The sequence below is a fragment of the Eumetopias jubatus genome, unplaced genomic scaffold, assembly GCF_037043125.1.
Source record: "Eumetopias jubatus isolate StellerSeaLion01/CBP00866 unplaced genomic scaffold, mEumJub1_p1.0 scaffold_14, whole genome shotgun sequence".
In the NCBI taxonomy this organism is placed as follows: domain Eukaryota; kingdom Metazoa; phylum Chordata; class Mammalia; order Carnivora; family Otariidae; genus Eumetopias; species Eumetopias jubatus.
In genome coordinates this window covers 85,279,191-85,295,710 of record NW_028274820.1, presented here as the reverse complement: position 1 = coordinate 85,295,710, position 16,520 = coordinate 85,279,191, and the positions used below count along the sequence as shown (strand labels likewise).

The 16,520-nt window shown below is 56.9% G+C and overlaps 3 protein-coding genes across 3 annotated transcripts; 1 reads left to right on the top strand and 2 right to left on the bottom strand.

The window, feature by feature from the left end:
* Window positions 1–284: 284 nt before the first annotated feature.
* Window positions 285–6,362, top strand: LOC114210593 (uncharacterized). The gene is made up of 8 exons (XM_088018375.1): window positions 285–410; window positions 477–563; window positions 640–823; window positions 3,682–3,749; window positions 4,060–5,265; window positions 5,348–5,437; window positions 5,618–5,709; window positions 5,787–6,362. The coding sequence occupies exons 1-8, from the start codon at window positions 285–287 to the stop codon at window positions 5,896–5,898; spliced, it is 1,965 nt and encodes a 654-aa protein (XP_087874501.1). The 3' UTR covers window positions 5,899–6,362.
* Window positions 6,363–6,736: 374 nt separating this feature from the next.
* On the bottom strand, window positions 6,737–8,426 carry SPMIP1 (sperm microtubule inner protein 1). Its single transcript, XM_088018636.1, has one exon. The coding sequence runs from the start codon at window positions 8,310–8,312 to the stop codon at window positions 7,617–7,619; it is 696 nt and encodes a 231-aa protein (XP_087874762.1). The 5' UTR covers window positions 8,313–8,426; the 3' UTR covers window positions 6,737–7,616.
* Window positions 8,427–8,724: 298 nt separating this feature from the next.
* On the bottom strand, window positions 8,725–11,254 carry ATP6V1F (ATPase H+ transporting V1 subunit F). The gene is made up of 2 exons (XM_028104897.2): window positions 11,015–11,254; window positions 8,725–9,202 (listed from the first exon to the last, which is right to left on the bottom strand). Exons 1-2 carry the CDS (start codon window positions 11,170–11,172, stop codon window positions 9,001–9,003), a joined length of 360 nt encoding a protein of 119 aa, XP_027960698.1. The 5' UTR covers window positions 11,173–11,254; the 3' UTR covers window positions 8,725–9,000.
* Between the last annotated feature and the right edge of the window lie 5,266 nt (window positions 11,255–16,520).

The following is a 16,520-nucleotide window of genomic DNA, read 5'->3' as shown; positions in this document are numbered from 1 at the left end:
ACACATGCTCTCAGGCTTGCAAACAAGCACACGCACGCACCACTCTCTCCAGCCAGGTCCCAGTCCTCGCCCCACGCTGCCACCCCCTACAGCCAAGAAACCCAGGTCAGAGGCAGGCCCTCTCTGAGACTTGGCTGGGGTCCAGGCCGTGGCTCAGATGTCAGGTCCCTGCATTATTGAGCTCAGGAGCCTTTGTCTCCTCCTCGGTTCTTGGTCCTCCCCTCTCCCCATTCCAGCAGCAGAGGAGAGGAGGGAGGGGACATCTGCTCTGGCTCCCCCTCCCCATGGAGCACACAGCCACACCTGGGGGCCCGGGGCTCCCTTGTAGCCACAGGCAGGCCTTAGCCCTGTACCAGCACCTCTTTAGATGCCCTGCAAGCCTGGGCCAGCTCCAGGCTGCCCTGCAGCAGGTGAGGGGGGTAAGGCATTGCCTCCAAAGGGCAAGGCAGAGGCCTGACTCTATCGTGTCCCCCCAGGTGCAAGAGAGTCGGGCCTGTCGATCAGGACTGGAGCTCCCCACTGTGTTGTTGGAGATGGAGCGGAGCCGGCGGGCCCAGCAGCAGGTAGGGGCTGGCCGAAGGGCATGGCAGAGGGCAGGGTGGGCACCCCTTCATGCCCTGGCACCCCCTCTTTTTGCAGCTGCTGTGGGACTTGGAGCTGCTGACTGGGGCAGGGCTGAGCCTCTTCTGGCCCCCTTGGGCCAAGTTCCGCGGTCTGAGGGACCAGGCCCCGTGTGTACGGAGTCAGTGCGGCAAGCCCCATGGTGGGACAGGCGGGGGCCCTGAGCGGCGGACCAGCTGGGTGAGCGGGGGCTTGGCTGAAGGCAAGGGGGGGGTCGGTGTGACATCGAGGTGATGGTGGTGGCGAGGGAAGAGGAACAAGTATGGGCTTCAGACACAGATGGGCCTGGGTTCTCTCTGGTCTGATGCTCCCTGGAGACCGTAAGCCTCTGTTCCCTCAGCTACAAAATGGGGAAGATAATCGATCTTACTCAAAGGGAGCACCAGTAAACTCATCCATGTAAAGGGGTTAGCACGGTGCCTGGACCTGCAATTAATGACTATCTTGGTCTAATCAATGGCATGGTGACATCTTGAAGGCTTTAGACACGGCGGCAGGGTGGGAGGAAAGCAAGCCTGCATGGCTGGCTCCTGAGGGCAGAGGCACTGATGCCCGGGGTCCACGGACCCTTCCCCCCCAGGGCTGGTGGCTGGGCTGGCCCCTCTAGGAGGGAGGGTGCTGTGGTGACTGGGACCTGGGACTGTGCCTCCCAGTTCTCAGTTACCAGTTGTCCGAGGCACTTTGGGCAGGTTGGCAGCCCTCTCTGAGAGCCGAGGCATCCTCAGCTGCAGCGAGAGGGGGTGTTAGTGGTGACCGCTAAGGGAGGGTCCAGGCGACCCTATTGGGCCAGAACAGCAGTCTCATCTCATCTGCAGGCTCGAATGGGCAGGAGTGATCCATTTCCTCACAAGGAGGGGAAGAGAGCAGGGTCATACGTGGGCATGGGTACCAGGAGGAGGGATGATTTGGGCCATCTTAAATGGTGGCCACCACACTGGGGGATGATGCCCTGTGGACTAGGGCACCTTCCAACTTTCCAGAGTTCCAGGCTGTGCCCATTGCCCCAGGCTGGGGACTCTCTGAGCCAGAACCATCAGCTTCCAGAGGGGTGAGCCTTTTTCCCAGGAAATTCTGTCCAGTTTGTATTGCCACACAAAAGGGCCAAGCCCTGGACCGTTTTTCCTATCTCCTTCCACCAGTCCTGCCTAGGACCTCCTCCTTATGCCCAAGGCTCCTCTTGGGGTCCTCACTCAGTTGTACCCATATGCTTGCCCCACAGCCCCTGGAAAGGGTGACCCCCGTGTTCCAGCTCCTGGGACCCAGGGGTGGATGCAGGGGCTGGGAGAGGCCGCCCTGGACTGGGCTCAAAGGCATTGGAGTGGGGAGACTGGTGGACAGGCTGCCTCCCCTTTCTAGAGCCCATGCGCTGCAAGAGGCGATTCTGGGGCAGCCTCTGACTCCTGCAGGGGGCAGGCAGTTGACCCATCGTCGGCCCTGGATCTGGGTGAAGCTAGGAGTGACAGAGACCCGAGATGGGGGAGCCCTGCTATGCCTGCAGAGCCCACACCCGGTATGCTGACACCCTGGCTGGGTGGCCAGACAAGATTGGGAGGAGGTGGGAAGTCCTCATGCCAAGTGCTAGGATCCCAGTCCCCTTCTCACTCATTCTTCATCTCATACTTTTTATCGGGTGCCAAGGAGCACCCGGGGACAAGAAGTAGGTTTTATTTTATGTCCCAGTTCTGCCTGTTCAGTACCAGCTGTCTCGGGCACGGGGTCCAGGATTCTGAAGCTAAACTGGGGCTCAGGGGAGGGAGTGCTGGAATGACTGTGCGCGGTGGCCCAGGGAGGAGGGATGGAACAGCGGCACCTGTCACCTATTTGCCCCCCGTCACGCCAGGCACTGGGAACATACAGAGCACAGGACGGACTTGGCCCCATTCCTTGGTCCCTGTCACTGAGATCACAGCTTAGTGAGAGTGCAACCATAAACAGGCAATTAGAATTCCATGGGATAGATGCTGTGAACCCTGGACCTATCAATTTAAATGAACCAGACTCTCAAATTATTTGTTAAATAAACCTAGTTGAGCCAGAAGCCTCTAATTGTTCCATCATGCACATGAGAGAAAAGCAAAGAGCCAATGCTTGTTTTTTCTGATTGGCAGAGATTTTTACAAGTAAAAGATCTCTTGGGAATACAGAGGCGTCAGTTACATTATAACCAGAGGAGTAAGTTCTCTAGTAAGACAACAGATCAGAATTGTGAGGGCACAGGGTTGGGGGTCATGTTCAGTGGTTCGTGGCAATCATTTCTAAAGGCTTGGGAGTCTTATCGGACTCCTTTGTTCAAAAGACATTGTCACAAAGAACTTACCCATTTGGTTACTTTTGTGAATATTCACACATCCACATTGCATAAAGATGGAATATTCTTGTGAAAGTTCTCCATTTGGGGTCTTACGAAATCAAGTTCTTTTAACTAGTTCTAGGGCTGCAGAATGACTCTCTTTCCTGCACAGCTGCAAGGGAGCAGAGACATTTCATTTCTCTTTTTAGATTTCTTTTGTTAATTATGAAACTTGCAGTTTTTAGGGCCGGCTCCAGCCTCAAGTTTCATTTCTTGAGTTTCATTTGATTTTACCGTCAGCAACCAAGAAAGCCCTAAGGAGGATTTTTCTTAATAACAGTAAAATAAGGTGCCTACTGTGGGTTTCTTTACGGGCCTAGAGGGGCCCACCAGGAGGAAGTGGGGTGTCCTTGTAAGGGACTGACAAGCCTGGCCAACAGATCCTTCCCGCCCCCAAGGCATCCCCTGGTGGTTTTGGGGACAAGGGTGTGCAGGACCCTCTGAGGTGCTCTGCCTCGGCTGGGGGGATGAGGAAGATGTGGTCGGCTGTTGACAGGCAAATCCAACAAGCAGGTACATGGCAGGTAGTTTGAATAAAGGTGGACCTATGAACTGTGACAGCATTGAAGTTCAAACATCGGTCCTCAGGGCATCCCCTTCCCCTTATGTGCTGGGGACTCCCTAGGCTTCTTGGTTCCAGTTCAGGTGGAATGTGTGTGAGGGGCTGGGATATGAGCAGAGGGTTCCTGACATTGTTCTTTCTCCCTCAGGTTGCTTACTAGAGCCGAACCCCACCATCAGCAGTAGCTTTGGGGACCCAGGAAGCTCTGAGTTCAAGGTGAAAGAGTTAAAGTGTTCTGGGCAAAAGCCCTCTCAGATTGGGGATAGCAGGGGTGGGTCTGCCTGGGAGGAGGCTACTGGGGGGAGGTGATGCCACCTCCTATAGCAGGTGGAAGAAGGGACCCTCACTGAAGCACCTTTTACACCACGTAAAGTGGGCTTAACGAGTTCAGGAATCAGGCAAGGGCTGTAATGGAAATGAGGTCCACTGGGACAGCCACTGAGGTCTCCAAGGCCCTTTGGGGGGAAAGTGGCCAAGGTGTGGGGATTGCCTCACAAGCCTGGACCCAAATGCTCTTCCTTCCCAGGACCTGGCCCGGAGGGGAGAGAGGAGACAAGCAGGACCTGCAGCCCAGAGGCCCTCCACAAGCCTATGGGGGAGGAAGCTCGCTCAGGGAGCCCCAAGGCCCTCGGGCCTGCCCTCCCAGGGCCCGTCAGAACCCCAAGATCCCCCTGTGGGGCGGGGCGGGAGCCTGGGCCAGGAGAGAGCGGAACTTCAGAAACTGCTGAGGACTGAGATTCCTCAGAGGCAGAGACAGGAGGATTCCCAAGAGCATAAACAGCGTCCCCAGGGTCGGAAAGGGGAGGCCCCCAGCGGGGAGAGCGAAGAGGTTCCTAAGAGACAGAGAGAGAAGATACACCAGGGTCAGAGTGGGGAGGCCACTGGGGCTCTGGGGGAGGAAGTCTCTGTGTACCCCCGGGGGGAGGCTCCCCAGAGTGAGAGGAGCGAGTCTCCTCAAGGTCAAAGAGGAAACAGCCCTCAGTGCCAGGGAAAAGAGGTCCTCCAGGAGCCGAGGAAGGAGACTCCTCGGGGCGGGGAAGTGAAGGCCCTTCAGACTTCGCCAGGCCGCATCTCACAAGCCTGGGAGGTGGCTGAGGGAGAGGCGCCTACACAGCCCCCCGAGGAAGGCGCCTCCCTGGGAATTTCTAGGGATTTCTGCCGGTCCCTGGGAGAACAGAAGCCTCAGCCTGGGGGAAGGGAGAGCCCTGGCTCCGGGGATAGGACCACCCAGCTGACGCAGGACAAAACTGACGGCGGGAGCCGAGAGTCGGCACCGGCCGCGGGAGAGCAGAGGGCCGTCCGGGAGGGGGCGCGGCCTCCCTTTCCACCCCGGAGGCTTCCGGCCCGGCCGCGGCTGCCAGGCCCAGGGGCCGAGCCGCTAGCGGCCCCAGGCACCGGGGGCTCGGGGCAGCAGGAGCACCCCGCGGCTCTCCCGGGGCGCCCAGGGCTGCTGCGCGACCCGCACGGGCTTCAGGACCCGGAGGGAAGCCCGGGCCCGGCGGAGCAGGTGCGCGGCGGCTCCGCTAGGCTCCTGGGCGCCGTCGGGGAGCGGGGGGGCGGCGCGGAGGCCCCCGAGGCCTCGAAGGCCGCGTGGCCCGCGCTCCCCGGCGGGGAGAAGGCATCGGCGGGCGTGAGCGCGGCGCAGCAGGAGACGGCTCTGCAGCGGCTGCTGGAGCTGCACCGCGCGGCCCGGCGCCGGCGGCGGCAGGCCCGCGAGCAGCAGCGGCTCCGAGTGCGTACCCGCGCCGCGCCGCGCCGGGCCGGCCTGGGGCACGAGGGGCGGCCGGCGGGCCGCTGACAGCCGCCTCCTCCAGGTCTTGGAACGCCTCCGCCTCGCCAGGAACCGCCACTGCCGGGTGCACCCTCTGGGGCCCCCATCCAGCCCAGCCCAGCTCCCGCCACAGGCAAGACTCCCCGGAGAAGGCGGCGGGGCCCCCGCGATCCTGCCCGGGCGGGGGGGGGCGGCGGGCCGGGCTGGGAGCCTCCCGGGTCCCTTCCGATTGCGTGCCCCGCGCACCCGCACGGACGCCGACTGCGGGGCGTGGGGGAGGAGGCCGGGGCCTCAGCGCTCGGCACCGCCCCAGGAGGACGCGGCGGCGCAGCGGCGCGCCCTGCGGGAGCAGCTGCAGCGTGCGCTCCGGGAGAGGACGTGGCGGCTGCGGGCCCTCGGGGCCAGGTGAGGGGGGAGGGCGGGGAGGCCGATGGGGCGGTAGTGGTTCCCATTCTCCGGGATGACGGGCCACTCTCTCCCAGGAACACCCAGAACTTCCAGCAGCTACTGTGGCCCCCTGGCGCCGAGGAGCCTTCGGCTGGAGAGGAGCGCTCACCCTTCCCAGCCCCCTCTCCCCCCTCTCGTCCCTGCTGAATCCTCAAAGGGATGATTAGAGAGATGAGGATTAAGGAGAACGCAAGCCGGCAACCTGCAGGCCCGCAAAGGGCAGAACAGAGGTAGTTCCAAGAAAGGCCCAGAACTTTGCCTCAGGGCCGGGGAGGCCAGACACACAGACACACGCAGCAGCTTCAGCCGCACCAGGAGGCGTGTTATTTCTTCTTCCCTCCCCTAAGTCCACTGCCCGGCCATTGTCAGAGCGCCAGGTCCTGAGGGTCAAGCAGCGAGAAGGCCCCATTCTTTCGGAAGAACGATTCAGTGCGGCACATCTTACAGGAGACCAGTTCTTGCTTCACTGGGGGGCCTGTGGTAAGATGTCAGAGGCCAGGAATGGGTCCTGGGAAAGGGAACCATGGGAGCCCTGCCTATGGAGCCCTGGAAATCTGCCTGTACTGTATCCACTTTGGACGTGTGGAGGAATAAAAGGTGCTTCTGAGCAACACCAGTCGTGGGCAAACAGGGAGCCGGCTGGGGGTCCAGAGCAGCGGTGAGGGCAGGACTGGTCAGTCCGCCCCCTGCTTTCGTTTCCCCCACCCCAGGCTCCTCCACAGAGCGGGTGGTGGGACCCCCAGCACGGCTGGTCACAGGGACAGACAGAGCTAGACGTCCCTGGGGGAGAGAGGGCTTCCTTCTACCTCCTGCTCTCCTGGGACTTGCTTCCTGCTTTTGTGGGGAAATTCCTCTTTTCCCCTCCTTTTAGGACCTTGGGGAAAGTGGGGGAAATTTTTAGGCAAAAACATCAACTGTTGTTTATCCCCAGCCATCCACCTTTCCCGCCCAGGCACTCAAGCGTGGGGAGAAAAACCCATGACTGAGTAGCCTCACTCACACAATTCATGAGCACAAGAAGCAAGGGTCCTTTCCTATGCCATTTAACTCTACATCTCCGACTACACCACTGCCCCCCACCCCACACCCCAGAGGATAACCTCGACTCTCAGCCTCACAGAAAAAGCAGACTCGGTCCAGATGGACAGCCTTCCCACCAACACCATCTCCCTACCCCTCTCTGTGCCCCTGCCTCTCCTGTCAGATTCCAGCATCTGGAGTTCCCCGGGTGAGCCCATCCAACCTCAGGCTTTAAATAGCACCTACATTCTGATGACCCCCAAGTTTGCATCTTCAGCTCTGACCTCACTCCACAGGGGGACCTCCATACACAGCCACCTCACAGCATGGTCAGGGCTGACCTGTCCTCACACACCACCCAGCCCTGCTCCTCTCCATCTTTCTTGTCCAGGCACTTGAGCCAAACACCGGGGCTTCACCATGGTTCTTTCCCCTTCAGTCATTCAATCCGTCAGTAGGCTTCCTTGATTCCTCCTCCAAAACACAGCCTGAAACTCCCTCGGCTCTACCGCTAATCACCCTAGCCCGAGCCATCGTCCTCTCCTGCCAGGATGACCCAACACAGATGCAGACGTCAGCTGCCAGAGTTGACTCTTTTCCTGAAAAACCCGTTACAGAATAGTTAGTACCCGACCAGTACCATTTACCGGCTTAAAACGCTCCATGGCTTCGTCTCCCACTTGGAATAAAATCCAAATTCCTCTGTGTCACTTAGCTTCCAACAGTTGGGTCCCCAGAGAGGCCTTTCCTGACCATCCAGTCTAAAGCCTCACACGGCCCTTGCCCATCTCCCCCATCACTCCCTAGTCTCATCATGGAACTTGTCCTTATCAGACAGGTCCTCTTTACAGCCTAGAGCCCACCCACCAGAAGGGACAACTCCATCCATGTCTTGTGTGCCTAGTGCTGACGGCACGGCCTGGCTCAGGGCAGGGGCTCCGTGTTTGTGAGATGAGTAATTTGAGAGGTTGGGGCTCACCCAGCTGCCAGCCATATGCGAAGCTGGTGGTGATGGGGAAGAGGTAGCGCATCTCGGGCATGTCCAGTTTTCGGGTGTTGAGGTAACGGTAGCGCCCCTGGAAGTCGTGGGAGATGCCTTCATACAGCAGGGCCTGGGTGGCAGGCAGGACCGGGTGCATTTCTGACTGAATAGGAGTCTCCGGGGCAGGGCTGGGGGCCTCGGTAGGCACTGCCTTGGGGGCAGGCGGAGGTAGGAGTGGGGCTTTGGGGTGCAGGGTGGGCAGTTTGAGGGGTAGGCGCGCTGCAGCCTTAGCCTTCTGCTTGGCCTTCACCATCGACCCATACTTGCGGTGCCATTCACAGCGCAACGTCTTCTCCCGCAGATATTCCTCCTTCCAGAAGTTCTGCCGCAGCGTATCCATGTTGAGTTGCCGCGACATGGTAGCCAGGGAAGGAGCAGGGTGGCTGCAGCTGAGGGGTGAGCAACAGCAAGCAGGGTCCTTCTGACAGCAGGGGGCTGCGAGGACAGTCACTTGGCAACCAAGCCTCACCTCACACAGGGCCAGGGTTCTACTTGCCATGCCTTTAGCAGACCTCACATGCCTTGATCCAGAGGCAACCTCAGGCCAGGGCCCACCAGCTAAGAGCCTTGATCTCCAAACCTCTTGCAGGACCCAGGCTCGGTCTGGTATCACAGGCTTCTAGGTTTCCTGTGTTTCTGCTTCCATCCCTTCGGGTCAGGTCGCTTCCCAGCCCAAGAGAGACTGAAGTGGGGGAGCCAAGGGCCTGGACGCAAACCTCCCCCATTCCTCCCCACCGGAGCTGGTCACTGTTGATTCAAAGGACCCATCCTTGAGTTACAACCTCCTGGCACCATCCTCCTGGTCCAACTTTTCTATGCCTGGATCTTGGGCAGAACCATCTCTGGCCCTGCCAATCTCATCCCCCCAACCGCCTCATCCCATGCGTGTCCTCTGTAGCACCCAGCATCAGTTTGGAGAGAAACAAGAACATTACTTTAATTTAACATCAACCGTGACACTGTGTAACAGCAACAGGGAGGTAGTGGAGAGAAGACACTCAGGCTTCCTGTTCCCTAACCGGCCTTGACTTTAATGGCAGAGCCCCAGCCAACATGGAAGCACCTCACCTAGCCTCTCAGTGGAATGGGAAGGGGCAGGGGGCTGGGAACTGGACATCAGAGGCTCACAACTTAGAGAAGGGCTGATGGCAAGCCTGGGGAGAGGCTGCATGGCTGTGGGGAGGGCCCTAGCGCAGGTCCTCGGCCGTGAACATGCCCCTGGCCCTGCGCAGGATGGAGTCCTTGGCAGCATCATAGGGGTGCTCCTTGGACGGGATCTCCAGAACGGCTGGAATGGAGCGCTGGTGGGCGTCGAGTGCGTGCCGCACCATCTCTGCAATGTATTGGTTGATGAGGATAATGCCGATGTCATCCCGGTTTAGAAACTGCCTGTTGGGAGAGAGGAGAAGGGATTCCAGGGCAGCCAACTCAGAGGTGCTGAGGCTGGGCTGCCGAGGGGAATGGGCTGGGCTGCCGAGGGGAATGGGCTTGACCCAGAAACCGCAGAGTTCAAGGGCAAAGGTTGCTAGCTAGACTCTGGAGAGTTTCTAACCAGGATCAAATTCAAAAACCTAAGGGCCCTGGCTGTCAAGGTTGGCTTCTCCCTCCCCTGCTTGGAAGGCTCCCAAGTGAACTGGTGCTGAAGATTAGGGCACATACTGGTGTATTCTCTGTATGTTGCGTTTGTGTGAAAAAGAGGATAAGAATGTGCATGCCTGTCCCTCTGTATGGACATGAAGAAAAAGCAGAAAGGTAAATAAGCAATTAAGTGTTTACATGGGTGGAGGAGGGAGGGAGGTAATGAAGTAGAAAAAGACGGGGGTGGGGGTGGGAGTGAGACTTCAATGTTTATGTATTTTTTAAATATTAATTTGCAAGCCACATGAATACTTTTAACTTTTCAAAGGAAAACATTTTTTTTTTAAGGGGGCTGATGAGAGCACTAAAGGCTTTAAGGTCTATGCTGATGAGGGTGGGGGATGGATCGGAGGGGAAGTTTGGTGTGAGCCAAGAATACAACACAAGAGGAGGAAAATCATACTTTCCCCAGAGGGAGAGCCTAGCACTGGGCTCTTCTTTCTTTGTGATCACCCACGCGTTAATTAAAATATTAAAAACTAATTGAGCGCTTGCTCTGTGCCAGGCACCAGAGCAGGTTAGACTTGATGATCTCTGGGTCCCTTTGGATAGAAACATGGAAAGTTCTTGGAGTAAAATCTGTCCTTCTCCCCTGACAACTTGGGTCACTTTACCAGAACGCTTAAAGATCAGGCCAGTTCAGGGCCTATCATACCCCAGGCAGCAGGAACCAGTCTCAGCCCGCAGCTCAGGGCTGGACTGTGTAGGGGAAAACAGGTGAGCATGGTTTGTCCCTGAGACTTGGCAACAGGGGCCTCAGAGAAGGGGTGAGAAAGCATAGGGCCTGGCATTCTCAATTCAAGTCACCAGGACACCTCCCGGATTAAGGGACATGCCTGCATTCACACTATGAAGCTATCACTCTTGACCCAGGGGAAGAGATGAGGCCTTCACATGCAAGGTCTTAGCAGAAAGTAGGATACTGTCCTAATATTCTGCCGGCTGTGCTCGGGACAATGGGAAATTCTAAGAGAGAACTGTACAAGCAAAGCGTGGACCTGGCTTTAGAGAGTTGGGACTGGGTTCAAATCCCCTCTCCCTCTCTTCCAAATGTGACTTTGGTACGTGCCTTAACCTCTCTTGTCAAGAGGAATGATAACCCCTAGCTTACAGGATGGTTGTGAGCCTCTAAGGGACATGAAAACACAAGACAGCCCGACCCCACTGCCTAGGTGTTCCGATGAAGTGTATGGTTCCTTGCGGGGTCAATTCGCAAGAGCCGAGTGCTAGCAATGCTGGGGGTCTGCTCTACAGATGAACTGGGGCGAAGCTGACCCTGCGGAAGGTTGGGCCGAGGGGCGGCGCCCGTCATGAGCTCTGTTCCCCTTCTTTCCTGACACACCGTCATGTGAGAGACGAGCTCGTGGACCTGACATAGCCCGGGTTCCCCCAGGCCCCAAAAGCGAACTTGGAGCACAGAGGCTTCCTCCGGAAGGGCGGCCGAATCGACTTCCCTGACCCTCGACAGCGGGGTCTGGACGCCCAGCGCAGGCCCCGCCCGCCAGGTCCCCGCGATCCCACCCAAGGCAGCGGGTCCCATTCAGGCCTCGCGGGCTACCGTACCGGAAAGTGTCTTCGATCTCATTGATGGTTGTATCCTTCTCCACCACCAGGAAATTAGGCTGACGGTTCTTGTTAAGCTCCCCTATGCCGCCCAGCAGGAAGCCAGTCACCGTGTCCTCGTCTCCGATCACCGCTATTAGCTTCCCCCTACCCGCCATTCTCGCAGGCAGGTCCGCGACGGCCCGAAGTCACCGAAGCCCCACCTCCGCAGTGCACCGCCTTTTCGACAGCCCCTCCACCCCTTAGACATGCGCAGTTCACGACTCCGCCTCCCGGGACATGCGCATTAATAGTAAAACGGTCTCAATCTGAATACGCCTGCGCCATAAAGAGAGGCCTGAACCTGGGGACTACGATTCCCAGAAGCGCGCGCGGCACCACGGGCTCACGCAAGCGCGTTCCATCGCTCATTCGACAAACCTGTTGAGCCTCCTACTGATAGATACCTAGACGCCAGAAGAGAAGATAGGGTTTCTGTTCTCCGGGGCGAGGTCCGGGTCTGTATCGTGTATGTGTTTAACTATGACACGCAGTTAACAGCTAGTATCTGTTTGTTTAGTAGATAAAAGACTGAACAAGTTAATGGTGACACTGACTAGTGAGGTAGGGATTCAAGTGAACAGGCAATTACAAAGCAGTGTGTTAATTGCTAAAATTAATTCCAGGACGTGGAAGCATCCACTGAAGGGGTAACTAGCCCACTGGGGGGAAGGTGTGCTCAAAGAAGATCGCCAGAAGGATTCAGGAGATAGAAATAAGGACAAGAGGGTGTTGTAGGCAAGAGGAACAGCATATGCCAAGGCTTAGTGACTAGAGAGCATAAGTGCCCTCAAGCAAAGGTAAAGAATCTGGAAGTTATCCTGAGGACAAATTATCCTGAAGTCACTGGAAAATGATCTCGTGCGATACATGTTTTAGAGATAGCACCGTCACGGTGCTGTGTGCAGAGGCAAGACTGGAAGGATACCATTGTGGTAAGAGATAATGGTGGTCAGAACTCAGGCTGTGATAATGGGAATGTGGAGAAGGAGATGGAGTCAAGAGATATTAGAGCAGAATCGACAAAACTGGTTTTCAGATTGGATGTGTCTGGGGAGTGAAGTAGAGACCCAGGTGACGCCCAGGCTTCTGGCCATTGCAACTAGGTGGATAGCAGTAACATTACTGAGAGAGTGAGCGCTGTGAAATACAGACTGAAAGAGAAAGGTTCACTCTTTCCTCCTCCATTTTAGCCAACAGGCATCCTGGTGTTCAGCATGTGGTTTGTGAGTTTAGAGTGCTTGAGACATCCAGATGGTCTCGGCTAGTGGTTATTTGTATGATAGCCTTGGGTTTTGGGGCACACCTGGTTTGAATCTTGGCCTTGCTACTTAGAAGTATGATGTTGGATTTATCACCAAAGTTCTCAAGGCCTCAAGTTCTTCAGATAGTAGTATGCCCACCCACTTGATAGAGCCGTTAGGGTTAAGTGAGATAGAGTCCACAAATGCTCAGCACCCCGGGCTATACTTTGGTTGGGGAAGAGCAGCTGGGCTGGACGTCTATAAACACACAGGTGGAAAGCAGGTGATGCTGAGGAGGAGGCCAACTGGCAATTCAGGAAAGTGCTCACACCTAGGGTGAGTGGGGAGGGAGGGTAGAGAATGAGGAAGGGTGTGTGTAGAAGCACCCGGTTTAGTGCCTGGCACAGAACCGGCCCACAATGGTCACAAGTGGTTGGGTACTTAAGAATGGATCCTGCCTTCATTGGTTTTATCAGGTAGAGTAAGGATCTGGGCACATTCACCATTCATTCATTCATTCAGCCAGCATTTATCAAATGTGGCCATGAGGAGGCTGAGGACACAAGACTGATCAACTACGATTTCTTGCCTCAGGGAGCTCCCTGCAGGATGGGGAGGAAGGCAAACATAAGAGAGGCCCTGGAGGGATATTATAGGAGCAGGATTCAGAGCAAGGAGGGGGAAAGGGAAGAAGAAACTTAAAAAAGAGCACAGAGGCAGATAGGCCACTGAGTAAAGAGGTGAGGAGGGTGGTCTTCTCTGACTGACCCACCACTATGTGCTGAAATGTCCGGGAGCAAGTCTAGAGTTGAGGGGTCAATTGAGTGAAATGCTGCTTTGCCCTGCTCTGGCTACTGAATTATTTATTCATGTGTCACACATGTCTGTGTTAGATCTTCCAGGGTCAGGGAGCTCAGGCTGGTAGGGGAGGAGGGTCTGGAGATACAAAGTCACAGATCAGTGTAGTAATGCAGAGATGTGCCCTGGGGCAGTTTGGGAGCTGGGGGGCAGATCCAGGAGAGACAGGGAGGGAGCCAAGAAGATGAGGGGGGTGGAGAGGCAAGGGGGTTCCCAGGCACAGGCCCAAACTGCAGCTTGGATGCCCAGGAAGCTAGAAGCTGTAAAGTGGGGTTGGAGTAGAGGGTGTGGTGGGGAGTGGGCACACGGTCTGACTCAGGACTTTTTTTTTTTTTTTTAAGATTTTATTTATTTATTTGACACAGAGAGAGGAGGGGGAGTGGCAGAGGGAGAAGCAGGCTTCCCCCTGAGCAGGGAGCCCGATGCGGGGCTCAATCCCGGGACCCTGGGATCATGACCTGAGCCGAAGGCAGACGCTCAACACCTGAGCCACCCAGGCGCCCCTGACTCAGGACTTCTTGCCTGAACTGGTGGGGGATGCTGGTGTGTGAACTTGGTGGCCTTGTGAGGAAGAGTAGACATTAGCCTGGGACCGGAGGGAGCTGCAGAAGGGCCTGAACCAGAGAGGCGCAAATTCCTTTCAATGTGAGCCTCTCAGGCTGCAGTGTGGAGGATGGGTTTGAGAGAACTGGCTGGGGCCAGGGAGGCGGAGTGACAAGGCGACAGGGCCAGGAAGACTAGTTCGGAGGTTGGTGACCAGGGAAGCTAAGTGACTGGTAGGCCAGGGAGGCTAGTAAAAAGCTGATGGGCCAGGGGAACTATTTAAGCACTGGTGGAACAGGAAGACTAGTTAAGAGGCTGGTGGGCCAGGGAGGCTAAATGAAGAAGCAGATGAGCCAGGGAAGCTAAGGGAAGAAGCTGGTGAGGCAGGAAGACTAGTTAGGAGGCTGGCAAGCCATGGAGAATAGATAAGATGCTGACAGGCCAGGAAGACTAGTTCCGAGGTTGGTGGCCAAAGAGGTCAAGTGAAGAGACTGGCGGGCCAGGGAAACTAGTAGTGATGCTGATGGGCCAAGGAAACTAGTTTAGAAGCCGGTGGGCCTGCGGGACTAGTTAAGAATCCGGCAGACCAGGGAGAGTAGTGAAGAGGCTAGCAGGCCGGGGAGACTAGTTAAAGGCAGGGAGACTAAGGGAAGAGGCTATAGGCCAGGGAGGCTAGTTCAGTCGTTAGTGGGTCAGTGAGGCTTAGGTGAAGAAGTGGCAGGCCAGGGAGGCTAACTGAAGAGGTTGGTTTTCCACGGAGACCAGTTAAGAGGCTGGTGGGCCAGGGAGGGTAAGTGAACAGGTTAGTTGGCCATGGGGACTAGTTAAGAATCTGGCTGGCCAGGGAGGCTGAGTGAAAAGACCGTAAGGCCAGGGAGGTTAGGTCTGGAGGCTGGCGGGCTCGAAGACTAGCTGAGAGGTTGGCAGCCAGGGAGGCCAAGGAAGAGGCCGGTGGGTCAGGGAGGGTAAGCAAAGAAGCTGGTGGGCTAGAGAAACTGGTTAAGATGCTGATGGGCCAAAAAGTCTAGTTTAGAAGCTGGTGGGCCAGGGCCTAGTAAAGAGGCTTATGGGCCAGGCATACTAGTTCAGAGGTTTGTGGGCCAGGGAGGCCATAGAAAGATGCTGGCAGGCTAGGGAGGCTAGCGCATATGCCGTGGGACAAAAGGGCTAGTTTGCAAGCTGGTGAGCAAGGGACTTGTTAAAGGGCCAGCAGTTAGTTAAGCGGCTAGTGGGCAGGGAAACTAAGGGAGGAGGCTCGTGAACTAGGGAGGCTAAGGGAGAAGGTGGTGGGCCTGGGAGACTGAATAAGAAGCTGGTGGGCTAGGGAGGCTGAGGGAAGAGGTGGTGGGCCTCTCTGAAGACTTGCCAGTGGCTGGAGGCCAGGGAGACTAATAGAAGAAGCAAGCATGCCAAGGAGGCTCAGTGAAGAGGCTGGTGGACCAGGGGAGGCTCAGGTAAGGGGCTGTTGGGAAGTTAAATGAAAAGGCTGTAGGGTCAGGGAGGCTAGTTCAGTGGTTTGTGAGCCAGGGAGGCTATGTTCATCAAGAGGCTGGCTGGCCAGGGAGGCTAATTGAGGTGGCGGTGGGCCTAGGAGACTAGTTCAGAGGTCTGAGCCAGGGAGGCTGAATGAAGAGGCTGGTGGGCAGGCCACGGATGCTACCAGCAGATGCTTGTGGGCCAGGGAGACTAAGGGAAGAGCTCAGGCCAGGGTGACTGGTTAGGAGGCTGGTTTGGGTTGGGGTCCTGAGCAAGGTCAGAGCTGCTGCTGGAACCGGAACAGGTCCAGATCTGACCCTGGACTTAGCTGGATTGAAGGTTCCTGGGTTTGCATGGGGTTCCGCCTGTTTGCTGGGTGAAGAACATTTCCTGTTGGAGTCCGTGCTCACTGTTTTAAGGACCTAATTTGTTGAACATCTTTGAGATCAGGCTGAAAGGAAGCTGGCCTCCCAGGAGCCATAGGGCAGTCTTCCAGAACAGTGTTCACCTCCCTCTCCCACCCGCCAACTCTCTAGGAGTCTGAGGACTAATCCTGGAGGCCCCTGTCGTTGGTTCTTTCAAGTATTCCCCCAAATGCCAGACCTCCCCAGACAGACGGTGGCCACCCATAGAAAGCACGTGCACGACAGCAGCCAAGCCTCTGCGACAGGCCGCACTTTATTTGGAGTTTTCCACGTAAGCGACTCCCAGCAGAGCCACATGATATGTGCAAAAGTCCCCCCAGAAAGCTGGGCCTCGCAGTGTGTAAAAAAGGACCCCCACGGGGCAGAGCTGTGCAACCGTAAAAAAAAAAAAAAAAAAAAAAAAAAAAAGAGAGAGAGAGAAAGCAGTCCTCCAGGAAGCCTGGCTGGGCAGCTAGAAATCGCCCGGGGCCAGGCCACGTCCAGCGCTGCCGCTGGGTCTGGGTCTGTTTTCTCCTCTGATTGTGCTTTCTCCTCCAAGTCCTTAATGCTCTGGGGTTGTGGCCCCCAGAGGGGCCAGACACGGTCCTTAGCAGCAAGGTGGTCTGGCCGGCAGTGCGGTTTGAGGGTGACCTTTCTCACACACGCAGACACCCCCAAACACATGCTTCCCCGCTGGCCTCAGCCCCACCAGAAAACTTGGGGCTTCCCTGACCCCCTCCCGACCCCCAGCCCACCCTCGCGTCACATTGGCCAGGAGGAGCGCTGCCCTGAGACAGGTAAGGCCCCCCCCAAGCCCTGGGGGCATGGCAGGGTGGGGAGGCTGAGCTGCCCGGCCCACACCCCAGGGCAGGTGTTTGCGGTCTGATTCTGCGCGTGTGCATCTAGGTGTGGAATTTGTGTGTGCGCGCGCGTGTGTGCGTG